At 47.4% G+C, this 17,027-nt stretch overlaps 2 protein-coding genes and 1 long non-coding RNA gene across 3 annotated transcripts in view; 2 read left to right on the top strand and 1 right to left on the bottom strand.

Moving 5' to 3' along the window:
- PRKDC (protein kinase, DNA-activated, catalytic subunit) overlaps positions 1–7,606 on the top strand; it is an 85,175-nt gene extending 77,569 nt beyond the window's left edge. Inside the window, exons 81-86 of the mRNA XM_065053483.1 lie at positions 1,662–1,751; positions 3,385–3,456; positions 3,539–3,740; positions 4,178–4,366; positions 4,947–5,086; positions 6,113–7,606. Of these exons, the coding sequence (XP_064909555.1) occupies positions 1,662–1,751; positions 3,385–3,456; positions 3,539–3,740; positions 4,178–4,366; positions 4,947–5,086; positions 6,113–6,317 (898 nt within the window). The 3' untranslated portion in view covers positions 6,318–7,606. The remainder of the gene's footprint in view (positions 1–1,661; positions 1,752–3,384; positions 3,457–3,538; positions 3,741–4,177; positions 4,367–4,946; positions 5,087–6,112) is intronic.
- On the bottom strand, positions 402–13,802 carry LOC110361058 (uncharacterized). The gene is made up of 4 exons (XR_010470554.1): positions 13,715–13,802; positions 13,328–13,449; positions 5,060–5,177; positions 402–4,427 (listed from the first exon to the last, which is right to left on the bottom strand). It is a non-coding gene; the product is annotated as an uncharacterized LOC110361058 (long non-coding RNA).
- A 662-nt stretch (positions 13,803–14,464) lies between these two features.
- On the top strand, positions 14,465–16,854 carry CEBPD (CCAAT enhancer binding protein delta). The gene has a single exon (XM_065053493.1). The coding sequence runs from the start codon at positions 15,315–15,317 to the stop codon at positions 16,350–16,352; it is 1,038 nt and encodes a 345-aa protein (XP_064909565.1). The 5' UTR covers positions 14,465–15,314; the 3' UTR covers positions 16,353–16,854.
- Positions 16,855–17,027: the final 173 nt, after the last annotated feature.

The following is a 17,027-nucleotide window of genomic DNA, read 5'->3' as shown; positions in this document are numbered from 1 at the left end:
ACCATTTCCTTATCAGCAGATTGATTTTTACAAGCGAAGGATTTTGATCTCTTGATTTGATCAGGCAGGAAATGGGTAGGTCTGCGAGGGGGAGCGAAGGGGAGGGGAGCAGGGGCAGAACAGTTCAGAACCTGAGTTCAACAGTGAGTCAGGGATGGAGAATATGGTTAATAGCTGCAGAGAATACAACTGTAAAAGAACACTCTCTGTTTTTATACAAATGCCGGGTTTGAATAAATTAGCTTTCTTTTGATTGTAATTGGAGGATGAATATTTGTAAAATTGATCCAATTCTAGTATTTCAGACGGTTTCTATCCTGGAATTTAGAAATGTGATTTTATTTACCAATGTTGTTCACAGTACGTAATCTCTGTTTGGGTTTATCAAAGCATTGTTGTCACCATTTATTTTTACTATTCTCTTGTTTATGGGGCAGGTGGGAGGAACCTCCAGCGTGGAGGTTGGACTCCAAAGAGCCTTTTCTTTTTTTTTTTCTACAGTTATTTGATTTGTGAGCAGTTTAGTTCTTCTTGCGTTACTGCTGTATGCTTCACTTTTGTGAACAGCAGTGTTATTATGTTGGTCTCAATTCATTGACTGGGAAAGTGGAGGAGGACTCACATGGAACCACCTCATAAGAGGAGAAAATTTCCATAATAATATACTAAATGTAGATCATCAGTGTCTTTCTAAAAAAAGTTACTGATTTATCAAAAAAAAACCTTTATTTTCTTGTTATGTATAGACTTTAAATATTTTCCCACATGTTCTTCAACCAATTCAATTAAGACCCTTTATATTGAGCTATGGTTGAATGACAGCACTTGCAAAGGAAAATTCTGATTAAATCCTTGCAGGCGATATTTTGGTTGGGACAGAGGGAATGACTTTCTGAAGTTTTGTAGTCCTTTTCTTTATCCCAAAGTGATGGGCTGCACCGTCTATAAATGATAAACAATTCTTACATGGAAAGGAGCTCTGTATCTCAGAACTTGCTTTGGAAGGAAGAGAGAAGGCAGGTGCTTGCTGAGTTGCTGCCTCTCTGGAACAGAAGTTTAATGTCCTGTGTATTTAGTCAATATGGGAGAAAAATATTTCTATAAGAAAAAATATTCTATAAGCAGTGCAACTAATGAAGACCAGCTGCTTATGGGTTAATACCTCAAGCCCCCATTCCTCCTCTCTTTTACACACTGAGGAGATAACAGATGTCCTTCCTGCATTCTCTACCTGTTTGGATGCACAAACAGCAGCACATACTGTGGTAGGCTGCATAATGCTCTCTCAAATGGATACAAGACTGTGTTAAAAATATCTTTCCCTCCCTGGAGAAATTATTTTGGGCCTTTCTTCTCAAGGCAGCATCTAATTTTCACGGTACCTATTGACAAATTAACACCTTTGAGATGTCTAATCTCCTGTCACATATGACTGAAGTGCATTCAAAGCCGGGGGAAGGAGATGGATGGATGGATCAGCCTATGCGCTGACTGCAGAAACATAATTTCCATAGCAGGGCTAAAATTAACATAGGCTGTAGCTTCCTGACTCCTCCTGTGCATAAAAACCTCCTCTGTTATAGCAGCACAGCCTGGGGGTATTCAAGTACAGAATGGTAAGAAAATATAAGAAAATCATCAGCACCTTTTTCTTTCCTTAGCCAAAAAGGACCTCGTGCTACCTATTCTGAGTGGCTGTACAAGATGAGTGGGAAAGCACAAGGCATCTCTCGATACCATGTTATGTACAGGTAGGTTTTAAAAGAGAACTGCATGTAAAATACAGTAACTGGAGTGTGCACACACACACACACACACACACACACACACACACACACACACACAGAGTTGTAGAGATTCCAGGAAAAATATGATCTGCATTATAATATGGTGGCTAGATCTTCTTTTTTTGTTTTGTTTTGCCTGCTGTACTGCTTTGTCTTACTGGAGGTGCTCTGCAGGAGGAGTTTAATACTGCCAAAATCACACCAGAGCACAGGAAGGCTTCCAGAAGCTTGCTCACTTCCTTAAGGAAGTGTCTAGAGGCAGATGCTCCTCTTCAACTTTATTTACTACGTGTCTTATTCCTAATTATGCAGTTAGGTAAGCTGCCTCAGAGTCAGAGCACCTGCTGAAGTTGGACAGAAAATCACTGTGATTCACTGAGAATTTGAGAATATTTGATGATTGGGGTCGTGACTTGAGCATCCTCTTGGAGGAATTTCTACACCTGCTTAGATCTAGCACTGTAGCACAGGGGGAAGTGAAATTTGTGGTGGAATGTTTCTGGTGAGCTAATAACCTGCTTAAGTAAGTGTCTTGCATTTTAAAGGAAAATTGACTCGTTTAACTGAGCTGTGTCTACGTTAATACTTGTATTCAGTCGTGCTTTTGAAGTAAATTCCCGATCACCACCCCCGCTCATCTCACGCTGGCTTCCGTGGCTGAGCTGTCTCCTCATACATAAACTGGCTCCTGTCAGAGGAAACTTGACTGGGAGGACAACACCCAGGCACATTCCAGCTGCTCACCAGCGCTGAGGTCCCAGGACCAGACATGGGCTAGGCCAGAGCAGTCACCCTCCCCAAATGTGTAGGCCATGGATGTCCTCAGCACCACCTGTTCAGTGCTGCTGCCTCCCTTTGTGCTGCACTAATTCCTAGTGTCAGTGTAGCCTCTGCAAGCTGCTGAGAGGCCTAATTAGGGCCTTAGTTTCATAGAATCATAAAGTGGTTTTGGTTGCAAGGGAACTTCAAAGGTCATCTAGTCCACCCCCACCTGCAATAAGCAGGGACATCTTCAACTAGATCAGGTTGTTCAGCACCCCATCCATCCTGGCCTGGAATGTCTCCAAGGATGGGGCATCCACCACCTCTCTGGGCAGCCTATGCCAGTGTTTCACCACCCTCAGTGTAAAAAATGTCTTCCTTACATCTAGCTTGAATCTCCCCTCTGTTAGTTGAAAACCATTACCCCTTTTCCTGTCGTAACAGGCCCTGCTAAAATCTCTCTCTTATAGGCCCCTTTTAAGTACTGAAAGGCCACGATAATAGGTTTCTCTGCTTGGAAGAGACTGTCCAACCAGAAAGGGCACAGTAATGTTGCTGCATTAAAACTTGACCCATCTAATTAATCTGTGGGAAAATTGACAGAACTACATAGGTTTGTGTTAAGAAATGTCAGTCAGGGAAATAACTGTTGGGAGAAAAAGAGAGGAGGGGGTATTTCTAATATCAAATAAACAATTTTGGGCAAACTCTGCATTGCTTGCTGTACTGCTCACTGGGTTATGACGTGCCAATGCAGTCATGTACACATCTTGACTTTTAACATCTGGTGGGCTGTTATTTCAGTAGCTAACGTTATTCCTTCATTCATTTGTAGAAACGCTAGCCGAACAGAAACAGTGATGTCTTTCAAAAGCAGGGAAAGTAGCGTTCCAGAAGACCTGCTGCGGTAAGTGCGCTGTTAATGACTACACATTGTGAAACCGATGTTGGCTTTTTAGCTGTGTGCAACAAGTGAATTCTATTTTAAGGCGAGCCTTTGTGAAAATGAGTACATCTCCTGAAGCCTTCCTGTCCCTGCGGTCCCATTTTGCCAGCTCTCACGCACTGATGTCCATCAGCCACTGGATACTTGGTATTGGAGACAGACATCTGTCCAACTTCATGATTAACAAGGAGACAGGTGGCATGGTGGGAATAGACTTTGGATATGCATTTGGCTCAGCTACGCAGGTATTTGTTCTCTAATTAATTTGTTACAGCTTTTGCATTTATTAGGTGCGATTACGCATTGTATTCTCAGTACTGAATTTGCTCCTCATTTGCCATTTTTCTGATGCAAAATAATCTTTACAAGTTATTTCTAGTTAATAGAGTAAAATCTGTGTTTTCAGATATTCTCAGACATGAAGGGAGCTATAGAATTTCATGGAGTCTATATGGTGGTGTTTTGTATAGTTCAGCCATGCTTTCAACCACTGTCACTAAATATTCCTGACTAGAGCTTTGATGTCACAACTTGGTCCTGTTCTATTGTGTTGCAAGTTATTTTCAGCTAAGTGACAAAGAGGGTTTCAAAGCTTAAAAAGAGCAAAATGCTTATTTCTAATTCTTCTGTTCCAAGGTTTCTTAAATCTTGTTTTCTTTTGTCTGTCCTTCCCCTTGGCTAGTTCTTGGGTGTGCCAGAGTTGATGCCCTTTCGTCTGACTCGCCAGTTTGTTAATCTGATGATGCCAGTGAAAGAGTGGGGTCTCATTTACAGTGTGATGGTGCATGCCCTAAGGGCTTATCGTAGGGATCCCGATCTCCTCATCAGCACAATGGATGTATTTGTAAAAGAGCCTTCTTTGGACTGGAAGGTGGGATTTTTCCTCTTTTTCTTCATGTGAAAATTCTTAAATTGCCATAAGGGTAAAACTGCTGGAAAAGAAAATATTTGATGCTGTCTTTTAGTGCTCCTTTTCTTTTTTTTTTTTATTAATTTCTCAGAGTAACTGAGCTTAAAAGATTTAAAATGACAGAATTCTATGTTGATGGACAAAGAATAGTAGTGCGTGTCTGTGTTATCAGTGTACTGTTCTTTATCTGCGTGATAATCCTAAAAACGTGGGTATCTCTTGGTCGCATTATGCCACTTGTGGCAGCAGCAGCATAAATATTTTCAATGTTTTGCATCGAGCCTCTTGAATTTACACAACAACACTGTATATATCAAACTAATAATTACAGAGGAAAAAATCTGATACTAGTTGTGCTTCAGTAACTTCAGTTGTAAATTAAATTTTAAGTTAAAAGCAGGCTAGATATCATCTTACTACTTTGTTGTCCACTGCATATGCAGTTAAGAATTACTGGCTTGACTTGCTATGATGTAGTGGCTTAAAGGTCCTTTTAAGTGTGCAATTCATGATACATAGGGCAAATTTGTTTTCTCTGTAGAACTTTGAACAAAGACAGCTGAAAAAAGGAGGCACGTGGATTAAGGAAATAAACACATCTGAAGTAAACTGGTACCCTTTGCAAAGAGTCAGCTATGTCAAAAGAAAGCTTACGGGTGCCAATCCAGCCGCAGTCACTTGGTAAGATGTTCTCCTTTTGCTTTAAACTGTTCCACTACGAGCCTTGGCAGTCTCCTGTGTCAGATTTTGCTCCCTTCAGATGGAATGGCAGCTAGGGAAAGAGAAGAAGCAGACAGGGCAAAATTTCAACAAATCTCCTGTCAGAATCATTTTGGTCCACAAAAGCTCTCTGGATCCCCCTGCCAGCCAAAACACCAGATATCTCCCTGTGAATGTTCCCTCTCCAGCTCAGGCCTTCTGAGCGGTTTTACTGTTCCTGGCAGCACACACATCCCCACCCCGTGAGCCTGTTTAACTTCTCACTCCCCAGACTGCTGTTCTTTATGCTCGTTGCCACAGCCTTTAGGCTAGGGGTAGCATTTGCATCGATATGCTTCTGCTGGGCAGTTGCTTGAAATGGAACCTGAACCAGCTGTATGGGAGGCATGGAGGTGAGCTGCTCCCCAAAACCATGGAATTTAAATCTGATGGTATTCTCAGTTTATTTATATCAGTCTAGTCAAGTCTGGCTCAAGTCAGAGTGTCTTTGAAGTTCGGTTAAAGTACAATTAATCCCTTCCATCCTCTTTTAAAAAGACATTTTGGATTAATCAAGGAAAAAAAAGAAAAAAAGTGAAGAGAGCAAGTATGTTTTAAAACCATACAAATACTGAAAAGTGCAGGACTTGGGAGGAGTCCGTTTTGCGGTCAAGGCTGAACTGCAAAAGGCAGCAAAATACTTCTTGCAGACACAAATCAGCAGGGCAGGTAAGGAGATAACAGCTTGGATGTAAACTGCTGCATCCTTCTTTCAGTTAAAGGCAGTTAACAAGATCGAAATATTCATCACAAATATTCACTAGTAAAGGGTACCTGAAATCACCAGTCTTCACTGGCCAAGCCTTTTACCACTACTGAGCAGTCTCCACATCTTGAAAAATAGAGCAGCATGAATCCTGCTCAAGTACTGTTTCATATTTAAAAATCCATCTCAGATTTTTGCTGGTTGCTTTCACTAAGAGCTTATTTCTGTGCTCTCAATTCTAGTGATGAACTACGCCTGGGCCATGAGAAATCGCCTTCTTATAATGATTTTGCAGCTGTGGCTCGCGGTAATCCTGATCATAATATCAGAGCCAAAGAGCCGGAGAACGGACTTTCAGAAGAGACCCAAGTGAGATGCCTCATCGATCAAGCGACAGACCCCAACATTCTTGGCAGAGTCTGGGAAGGATGGGAACCCTGGATGTGAGGGGCTGCTCGCTAAAGCCCAGTCTGCCAAGGGACCTGTACCCTGACACAGCTGCAACCAGATCAGAACTTCAAGGCCAAAAGGAAAAAAAAGCTTTTAACCACTTTTATCATGATTGGTTAACTTGACTAATATAGAAAATGCTTTTTTTTTTTGTATTAAAGCTGTATTAAAACAGTGACTTTTTAGAAATTATTTTTCTTATATGTGGTCAGCAAAGCAGCTTTATTGTCTTTGTGTTAAAATCAACATAGAAAGAACTGGAGAGGCCACAGAGCTTAAGGACTTATTTGAAAGGCCCTGAGATCACTCAGAGGAAAGTGCTAATTCAAACCCTGCAAACTTGTAGGCATCCTTGTAGTGAAAGTCTGTGCTTTTGTCTCTCACAGAGACCTTGGTGACAATCAGCTGAAACCATTCTGCAGACGTATGTTACTTGTAATTAAAACTAGAATATTTTCATATTAATAGAAACAGTGAGGCACATGGCAAACAGAAAATGGCTTTCAGCTTTACATAACACCTAAAGTATTTGGGTGATTATTTCATTACTGGATAATGAGAAGGCAATGATGAGACTGTGGCAGTTTGTTCCAGCAGATTGTTGTTTAACAGTTCGAGGTTATACTCCATTATCTCTGTCCTTTGGAAGTGTTAATTTGTTTGGGCAAAGCCAAAAGCAGCCCCGGCCGACCCAGCAGCATGGCAGCTCCGCACAGGAACAGCCGCTGCACTTGTGCCAAGGTTGTACCACATGTGGCTGTTCCTCTCCGGCAGCCAATCTTCAGGTAACCTTGGTGGCAAGATTGTTTCTTACCCACAATTCACTGTAGAGGATCGCTTCCATTGAGGCTTTTAATAGTTATTATAAAAGGTGTAATAAAAATGAGTCTTTGCCCTTTCACTGTCTGTGAGCTTTCCCTGTCACCTCCCTCGCGATGGAGCTGTCCCCCTCTTGCTGAGGGACAGGGCTGCCACTGGCACCGGTCCCCAATGAACCTTTCAGCAGGGGGATCTGCCTCCTGCATAAAAACTCCATGAAAAACTCAGGATATTGCTCACTGAGGCCTAAGGAATAGTGGGGAGCTTGTTTTTGTTTCAGATACTCTCCAGCAACAATTGCTATTTGATACCTTCCTTCTTAATAAATATGCTCAATTATTTATGTCAGTAGTGTTGTAAATCAAGAAATTCAGAATATTTTTATCAGGTTTTATTAATGAAAAATATTGTTCAGCTGTAATTTCTGTAAACATATATTTAAAAATAAAACCAGATTTTCCAGTGTATACCTCATTTCAAAAGATAATTTACAGCATTTTAATCACAGAAAACATGCACATTTAACTATTTAGAGAGATAATTAATGGACAGCGTTTTCTTCATAAGTGTGTGATAGACATCTTACACAAGTATATATAGACTATAAGTCCATTTTGTTCCTTTAATCTCTGGTATCAATAAAGACGGTGGCATTATGACTAAGGCCTGGTTAGGCGAGGCACTCAGCTTTCACACTGTCACTCTACAAATACAAGAAAGTTAAAGCCCAATAAAAAGCTGCATCAAAAGGCAAGGAGGCATGTGGAAATGAAGTGGCTGGTCGTAGGTGTTTCATTGCACTTTTGGCACATACCTCAGATATTTACTAGGTACTTTGACCTGTACCGCAGAGGACAAAGTTTAGGTTTATCATTTAACAAGGCTCTTCTCATAGGACTTTTGATACCTTCTGCAGCAAGAGATGTTCATGTACAATGCACCTCCCTCCAGCACCAGCCAAGTCCTCCTGGGCCTTTTGGAATTAGACGAGGTTCTTAGGGACATGGTTTAGTGCTAGAGTTAGGTTAGGTTATGGTTGGACTTGATGATCCTGAGGGTCTCTTCCAACTGAAATGATTCTATGGAAGGGGCTGGAGCAGGAGCACAGCCTGGCTCGTCCAGGGCAAGGGCATTGGGATGACTGCTGCCCTGCGCCACCCTTTCAGTCCATAGCAAAGGGCCCTTGGTCCAGGTGTGAAAGCCTCGGGCAGGTGAAAGTGTCCCAAACAGCGCAAAAAAGCTTATAACACATCCATGACACTAACAGTAGTGAAAAGCTCCCATTTGGCCCTTAAAAAGTGCTACAATTGAGAACCTCTGCTATATGTGTCCAACTAGAGATTGTACTGTGTCCAGCTCTGGAGCCTTCAATACAGGAAAGACATGGACCTGTTGGAGAAGGTCCAGAGGAGGCCACGAAGATTATAAGAGGGTTGTAACAGGCTGAGAGAGCTGGGGTTGTTCAGCCTGGAGAAGAGGGGGCTCTAGGGAGACCTTATTGTGGCCTTTCAGTACTTAAAAGGGGCCTGTAAGAAAGATGGGGACAGACTTTTTAGCAGGGCACCTTACAACAGGTCAAGGGATGATGGTTTTAAACTAAAAGAGGGGAGATTCAGGCTAGATGTGAGGAAGAAATGTTTTACACTGAGGGTGGTGAAACACTGGCCCAGGTTGCCCAGAGAGGTGGTAGATGCCCCATCCCTGGAGACATTCCAGGCCAGGCTGGACGGGGCTCTGAGCAACCTGATCTAGTTGAAGATGTCCCTGCTCATTGCAGGGGGCTGGAGTACGTGACTTTTGAAGTTCCTTTGCAACCCAAACTATTCTATGATTCTAGGATTCTATTTGTCAAATTGAGGTGTCAGGTAAGGAGCAAAGCACAAAGCTGCTGGGTTTTCATGAGCAGAAACATCCTATGCAGAGCAAGTGGAATTGTCCTAATGGAGCTTTCCCTGTGCAACAGAACAAGCCTGAACATAACCTCTGACAGATGTCAATCACAGCTGCCATACCCAATCCTGACTGGAGAGTGCTGCTCTCCATAAAATACAGCAGTTAAATGGAAAGGATGGAGCCCGCCCATGAAACAGCAAGGCAAGGACTGATGGAATGAAAACCTCAAGTCAGTGGGCTCAGGGCTTTACTGGGTGGGTTTGTTTGGATTCCAGAAAAGAGTAAGATGATATGTGGCTTGGAGTCAGGGACTGCTTCAGGTCTCATGATGCAAAACAAAACATAGTAACTATCCACAAGTACAGCAGAATATCTCCTTCTCAGATTAAATAACCAGGTGTGCACTAGATCTGGAAATTCGTTAGTTGTATCTAAAAAGCTATGTAAACCATTAGCATATATTCTCAGTGCATTTTTTTTAGCATATAGAGTAATATTCGTGTTCAAGCTAGTCATCACCATCGCTGTCATAATTTCACTCTAACTAAAAATACTACTACTGCTAAGCACAGAGGAAAGCCCTGCAGCCTGCAGTCCCCTTTCCCAGCTGATACAGAGGTTCCTGCATGCTGCTTGTTGTGCTCAGGATTTTACTTAGTCCCCATCACTGCCCCACAATTAAAATATTATTTGGAGGTGTCTGAGGCTGAGATGTGGTACAGCACCAGTACATTTTTGGGCACAGTAAGGAGCCTATGAGCTCTCCACAAAAACACTGAATTAGGCCCATCTTCATGCAGGGAATAAGGAGTTTCCTACAGCTCTTTGAGCCTCACGCTGAAGGGCTTGGCCAGCTGCTTCCTGAAGTCAGGGAAGTAAGCATCTACATTTAGAGGCACTTCCCCCCAAACTTACGTTTTTCAAAATCAAGGAGTTAAAATAAGGATTACCGCTGCTTTATTTTTTTCCCCCCCAAGTACTGAGGATGGGGATCTGCCAAGTCACTTCATTAACACCATGTGCCTCATCTGGAAATTAGCTAGGTTTCAAAAATTTCATTGTTAAAATATGCTGCCTGTAAGAAATGGCACTTACACAGAAAGGTCACAGCCTGTCAATCACCCATAGCACCAAACAGTGTCACCGGTCTGGTAGCAAAACTACCAAAGAGCTACCTCCTACATTAAGCCAACCGTGTCCAAAAAAGGGTGTTTAGGGTTTTTTTGTTGCAAAAGGTTTTGGGAGGGAGCAGCAGCTAAGGACTGGAAATGGTTTGGTTACAGTTTCCACATTATTTACAGTTTTTTGTTTGCTTTTGTTGTTGTTGTTTGTTTTGTTTTGTTTTGTTTTTCCTTTTTGATGGGACAAGAGAAGGTAACAGTCTACCTGTCTATGAAACTCATGGTAAATGATACTGTGCAACATTTCATTTGGTGAGGCCAAAGACGTAGCCGAGAATTTGATCTCATTAATCTCCTTCCTGCTGGAAACTCATGCAAAACCTCTATTGGAAAAAGGTTTAGGGCACCCACCAAAGAACATGAGAAAACCAGGAGTGCAGGGTCCGAAGCGTTTCCCTGCGGTGGCACTTGGCCGTTCAGGAGCCTGGGTATGTGGAAGATTTAATTCAGCAACTCAACAGCCACAGGTGCAGCTGAACAAACCCAGCCCAGGCTGGCACTGCCAGGGCTCAAACACCTGCAGGGAGTCAGAGCACAGAGCTTAAAAGAACTAAAAAAAAAATAAAATAAAAAATAAAGAAATTCCTTCAGCTGGTAGGAGTGAGGTGGCTGCAGGCTGGATCAGTGCAATGAGCTGACCCAAGTGAGGACAATAGATGAGCAGCAATTCAGGATGAGGGGGAGGCATGAGCCCTGGCACAGGTGGGATGAGGGGATAGGGAGGGTCCATCCAGCAGCCGCTGCGCTGCCTTACCAGACCCAACACCACCCTCAGGAAGGCACTGTCCCTCCCTAGGAGAGTGTTGGCAGGTTTTTTTGACTCTCCCCAAACAATTTGCATCTGCTCATCTCTATGTCCCATTCCCTGGTTAGCCCTCAAGTGCCATTCCGGTCTTCTAGCTGTGGAACAAAATGATCGTTGCACTACTGCTTCTTGTTGGGGAGGAGGAGAAAACCAGGGAAATCACCCCTCCCCCTTTTTCTCCTTGTCAGGTGGCTCTGTATCAAAAATAGCGTGGTCAGCAGGACAAGGGAAGTGATCCTTCCCCTGTACTCTGCATTGGTGAGGCCACACCTGGAGTATTGTGTTCAGTTCTGGGCCCCTCAGTTCAGGAAAGACATTGAAGTGCTGGAGCGGGTCCAGAGAAGAGCAACACGACTGGTGAAGGGACTTGAACATAAGACCTATGGGGAGAGGCTGAGGGAGCTGGGGTTGTTTAGTCTAGAGAAGAGGAGGCTTAGAGGTGACCTCATCACTCTCTATAACTACCTGAAGGGAAGTTATAGCCAGGTGGGGATTGGTCTCTTCTCCCAGGCAGTTAGCAATAGGACAAGGGGGCATGGGCTTAAACTCTGCCAGGGGAAATTTAGGCTGGATATTAGAAAGAAATTCTTTACAGAGAGAGTGGTCAGGCACTGGAATGGCCTGCCCAGGGAGGTGGTGGACTCGCCGTCCCTGGAGGTTTTTAAACTGAGATTGGACTGAAGTTGGACCAAGGGTTGGACTTGATGATCTCTGATGTCTTTTCCAACCCAGTCAATTCTGTGATTCTGTGTGTGATTCTTTGTCACTGTCGAGCCACCATTTTCCTGTGAAACTCCATGGTGCACCGTGAGGTGCTTCCCCTGGATGAGGTGTCCCTCCCGCAGTCCTGCTCCGCAACCACCTGACCCCAGCCCATGCATCCCCCAGGAGCTGGTGTCCTGCTGGTGCTGCCGCACCCCAAGAGCAGAGAAAGGCTCCATGGGCTCCACAGGACCAGCCCAACCTCGCCAGGCTCCTGGCCCCTCTGCCCAAAAGAAGTCCTGCACATCTGGCTGGGTTGAGAGGAGAGGAGACCAGGAAGGGTTAAAGCCAGGCTGAAGCATTGCCCTGTTTCCTTGCCTTCCCTGGTGGCCTGGCCCCCATTTATCAGGAAAAACTAGTAAGAAATACAGTGTGTTTTAACTGCTGTCCCTGGAAAGTTCAGGGTCCTGGTGCTTCTCTGGGATTCACAGCCACACTCCAGAGTAATTCAGTATTTTGTCTTTCCTCTGCAAATGTTTTTTTAAATAAAGGTTTCTTGTCCTTTCTCTCCAGGTGTAAATGCTTCTCTTTTCTTGATTTGGAGTAGGACATTCAAACAAGTCTTAGAGAAAATATTCTGAAATTTAGATGCTCAAATGTTTCTTACTGCTGTTTAAAACTTATTGGAGACGAAGCCATGATTCAGTGGGTCAGGTACTCAGCAGGATGGGTGAGGGCATCAAGGGCTTGTCTCTGCTTCAGTCTCTATGAAATTATTTATGCAGACAGGAACAGATCTAGCTGCCAAGGTACCAGCCAAATCCACCCCAGGAAACAGTAGAGAGTGGACATTGTCCTGCCTCGGGGCCAGCGCTTTGGTAAGCAACAAGTGTCACTTACTCCCCTGCTCCTGGACACTTCACTGCAGGTGTAGCACCACCGCCCCAGGCCTTCAAAATCTACATGGCCCATGGGGGAACACCCTGAAATGTGCTCCTGAAACCACCCATCTCAGGCTCAGCAACAAACACAACCAGCTTGCCTTCCAGGGGCCAGCTCTCGGTGCTTGGTTTTGGGGGACAGGTGGTGACATGTCTGACCATGAGCTCTGTACACACCTCCAGGTCCTGATGACAACCTCTGTGATGGGGCTTAGGTGTGACACGGGTGGCAGCTATCAGGGCTTACACAGGGTTTCCATTCCCGGCAGGTCGCTGTTTACTGAGGACTTTTGAGAATCTAATTGCCATACAGCAGGGTGCCCACTGGGGGCTGAGTAACCTGGCTGGGAATCGAGTCTTTTTTTTTTGGGTAACGTGGGATGGGCATTTAATGAGACTGTTTGGGCTGGTGCAGTTGCACACCAACACCGCCTAGTGATGCCCTCTGGGGCTAAGGACTTCAGCGAGCTGAAAGCATAGGCACAGTTCCACATACAAACAGTTCAGTGAGATGCTTTCCAAGACAAATCATAATTTTATAGCTAAACCAGGTGAGATGTATCACCCTCCAGCAATCAATGGACCCTGTTGCAGAGCAAGGGGGAGACAGCGGGTGTCAAACTGCCTTGTGCTTCTGACCTAACTTCCCACGCTTCATGCACCCACCTTTCCACATCTCATGCCAAGAAACAAGGACCAGCAGCACCAGACAGCAGCTGCAGTTCCTGCTGGACAGCCAGGCTGGGGGCAGGTGGTGCAGAGTCACCCGACGTGAGCGTACCCCAGTGCTGGAGGGCAGAAAATAACAACTTGCTTCGGGCATATTATGTTTTGACAATGTGGAAAAGGAAAATTTTTAGCACCAAAAAAACCCAAAGAAAACAACCAGAAAACAAGCACTGTCAAATTCAGTGCTTAATGTGACATGGATAAAAGTTGCGTGATGAAACCCAAACAAGCAAACCAAATCAAGCTTATTTACAACATCTCCATGGGGCTAACTGCAGCACTAGGGTTAAAAGCAAAGCCAAGCCCTTCCAGGCAAAAGCTCACCTGCCAGGCAGAGCCCACTTATCCTCATCCCACAAGCCTTCCCACGAGGAGTTTACAGCCAAAAGGCGAGCATGTACCAGCCCAGTCCCAACTCTGTGTGTTAAAATACACACCCCTTCGATAAAACGCTGCGTTACTGCAACAGCTGCGGTAGCGGCAGATGGAGCCCTGCCCAGAGCGAGGCGGCAGGCCCAGCATGACTGGCACGTACCCACCGTCCCCAGAAAGCCACCTCCGAGCAGCACAGCGCTCCGCAGGGCACAGCTTCGAGCCAGAAGTGTCATCTGAGTGCTGGGCTGAAAAGTCAGTGGCTGGGCTAATCCTAGTGAGTGGTCATAAATCTAGCTGGGTCTTCTGGAAAAAAAAAAAAAAAACAACAGAACACCTTAAAATAGACTTTTTAAAAGTTTTTTTTTTGGTATTTCTTTTGTAATTTGGCCTATGGAGCACTTGGGGGTTTAAGCCAGTTTTGTTTTGTTTTGTTGTTTTTTGTTTTGTTTTGTTTTGTTTGTTTTGTTTTGTTTTCTAAACTGCTTTATGTAACTGGAAAAAGTAGGATTTTGCATATTTGAAATGAAAATATTTTAATTTCTCTGATAGTTGCCAATTTAATAGTAGTAGTTTATTGGATACAAGGGGGGAGGGAGGGAATGTGCATAATTACTGCAAGTTTTTAAAAGAGGCTTAACTTCACCCAGACAGCGCCAAGCAGCTAAAGATGCCTCGGAGACCCATTTCCCACCGGAACGTCCTGCAAGAAGCAGCCCAAGCAGACGCGCCGTCACTGCGGGGGGATTTACAGCCCTCCCGGGTGCAGCTGCCCGTGCTCCAGCGGCAGGAGCGGAGCCTCGGGAGGGCGCTAAGGAGATACAGAGAGACACGCGTGGGGCAGGCAGCATCTTTCCCGTATCGCTCACCCAAGGGAAGCTGCGGGGGGAGGGAATGCAGCGTGGTAGGGGTTTAAAATGAGACTTTTCCGACAGCTTTTCCGATGGCCCACGTGGAAATAAGCCAGGAAGAGGGAAAATAAACGTTCTTGCAGAGGGAATGGGGGGCCGGTAGCGGCGTCGGGGCGGCCCTCGGCGGGCACAGGAGTCTGCCCCCTCCCCGCACCGTGCCGTCCCCCCGGGGGCGCCACCCCCGCCCGCGGCCACCCTCCACCGGGAGGCGGCAGCTCTCCGCGGCGGGAGCCCAGCCTCCGCGGCCGCGCACCCCACCCGCTCCCGCCCCCGGGTCCCCGGGGGTGCCGGCAACAGTCGCTCCCCCGTCATTGGGGCAGGAGGCGGGGCCGGCGCCGTATAAGAAGGGACCGAGCGGGCGTTTCGCTCCCAGGTCCAGAGACGCCTTGTCCCATCCCCGCTTCATATCGCCCCATACGGCGTGACCCGAACCCGCATCGACCCCTCGGGGAGGCGACGGTGGGACGGCAGCAGGAGCACCAGTATCACCAGCAGCAGCAGGACCGGCAGCAGCAGCAGCAGCCCCGCTCCCCACCTGCCCGTGGCGGAGGCTGGAGCTGCGATCTTCGCGGAGCGGCGTTTGGTGCCCGCGGCCCCGAGCCCCCGCGCCGCGGCCGTGCGGCGCCGCGTCCCGCTCGCCCATGAGCGCAGCCGCTCTCTACAGCCTGGACTCCCCGGCATGTTATAAGAACTGGTGCTTGGAGCCCGCCAATTTCTACGACGCCAAGGTGGGCAGTGGCGGCGGGCTGGGTCCCGCCTGCAAGCCGGGGGGCCGCGGCGGCTGCGGGATGAGCGGCGAGGAGGCGGGGGGCGGCCTGGGGGGCAGCGGCACCAACCTGGCGGAGCTGAGCGCCGCCGCCCCGGCCATGTACGAGGACGAGAGCGCCATCGACTTCAGCTCCTACATTGACTCCATGTCGGCCGTGCCCAACCTGGAGCTGTGCAACGACGAGCTCTTCGCCGACCTCTTCAACAGCAACCACAAGCCCGAGCGGGGCGGGGACTACGGCGAGTACCTGCCGCCGGGCGGCGGCGCCGGCCGCGACCCCGCCAAGGACCTCGGCGCTGCCATGACCACCCTGCTGGGCGCCGAGCCCCGCACCGCCTCCTCCTCTTCCTCCTCCTCCTCCTCCTCTTCCTCCTCCTCCTCCCGCGGCGCCCTGAAGCAGGAGCCGGACTGGAGCGACAGCGACATCTCCTCCTCGCTGCTGCCTTCGCAGATCGCCACCTGCGCCCAGACCATCATGAACCTGAGCGGGCAGCCCACGCCGCCCACCTCCCCCGAGCCGCCGGGCAGCAGCTCCCCCTCCAGCTGCAGCACCCGCTCCCCGGGCCCCACCGCCGCCGGGGCCGCCGTCTCCGGGTCGGCGCAGGGCGTCCCGCCGCCGCCGGCCGCCGGCGGGAAGGAGCGCGGCGGCAAGAAGTGCGTGGACAGGTTTAGCCCCGAGTACCGGCAGCGCCGGGAGCGCAACAACATCGCCGTGCGCAAGAGCCGCGACAAGGCGAAACGGCGCAACCAGGAGATGCAGCAGAAGCTGCTGGAGCTCTCGGCCGAGAACGAGAAGCTGCACAAGAAGATCGAGCAGCTCACCCGGGACTTGACCAGCCTCCGGCACTTTTTCAAGCAGCTGCCCAGCGCCTCCTTCCTGCAGCCCGGCTCGGGCACCGACTGCCGGTAACCAGGGGGGAGCGGGACGGAGAGACGGACTCCGCGAGAAACGTGGATAAATACCTCAGGGGGCCTTGCCGGGCCGTGCCGAGCCCTGCCGAGCCTTGGCCGTGCCGTGCCGGGCCGTGCCGCGGCGCCCCGGGCCGGGCAAAAGGCGCGAAGCCGCGGTGGGACCCGCCGGCCGGCGGCCGCCTTCTGAATGTTGTAGCGACGTGGGGCGACGCCTGGGTCTTTCACCACGAAACTTGCAAAAAAAAAAAAAAAAAAAAAAAAAAGGAAAAAAGCTAAAAAAGCTAAATATCTTTTTTTTTTCTTCTCTCCCCTTAAATTATTTTTGTAATGGTAGTTTTCGTCTTTTCTACATTTTACTCGTACCGATGCAGCTATGGTACATCTGTTAAAATGATTCAAAACCCCATGTATTTTAGACAGTAAAGACTGAGCATGCTCGACCTTTTATATCAATTTTTACAGCATTTCTAAGAATAAAAAAGAAAAGCATTTTAAATCAACCCTGCTCTCCTTTGCTCTGTGTCTTGCAAGCAGTGGGGTGGCGGCAGGGACAAAGTTTGGCTTCCCAGGAGCTGCTGCCAACGCGCCACGCTGGGGAAGGCAGGGGGGGACACGGGGAGGTGAGGACAAGTGGGGGTGAGGTGCACAGTGGTTTGGGTTTTTTTCTAAGGCA

The sequence above is a fragment of the Columba livia genome, chromosome 2, assembly GCF_036013475.1.
Source record: "Columba livia isolate bColLiv1 breed racing homer chromosome 2, bColLiv1.pat.W.v2, whole genome shotgun sequence".
Taxonomy (NCBI): domain Eukaryota; kingdom Metazoa; phylum Chordata; class Aves; order Columbiformes; family Columbidae; genus Columba; species Columba livia.
This window is presented reverse-complemented; position numbering and strand designations above follow the sequence as displayed.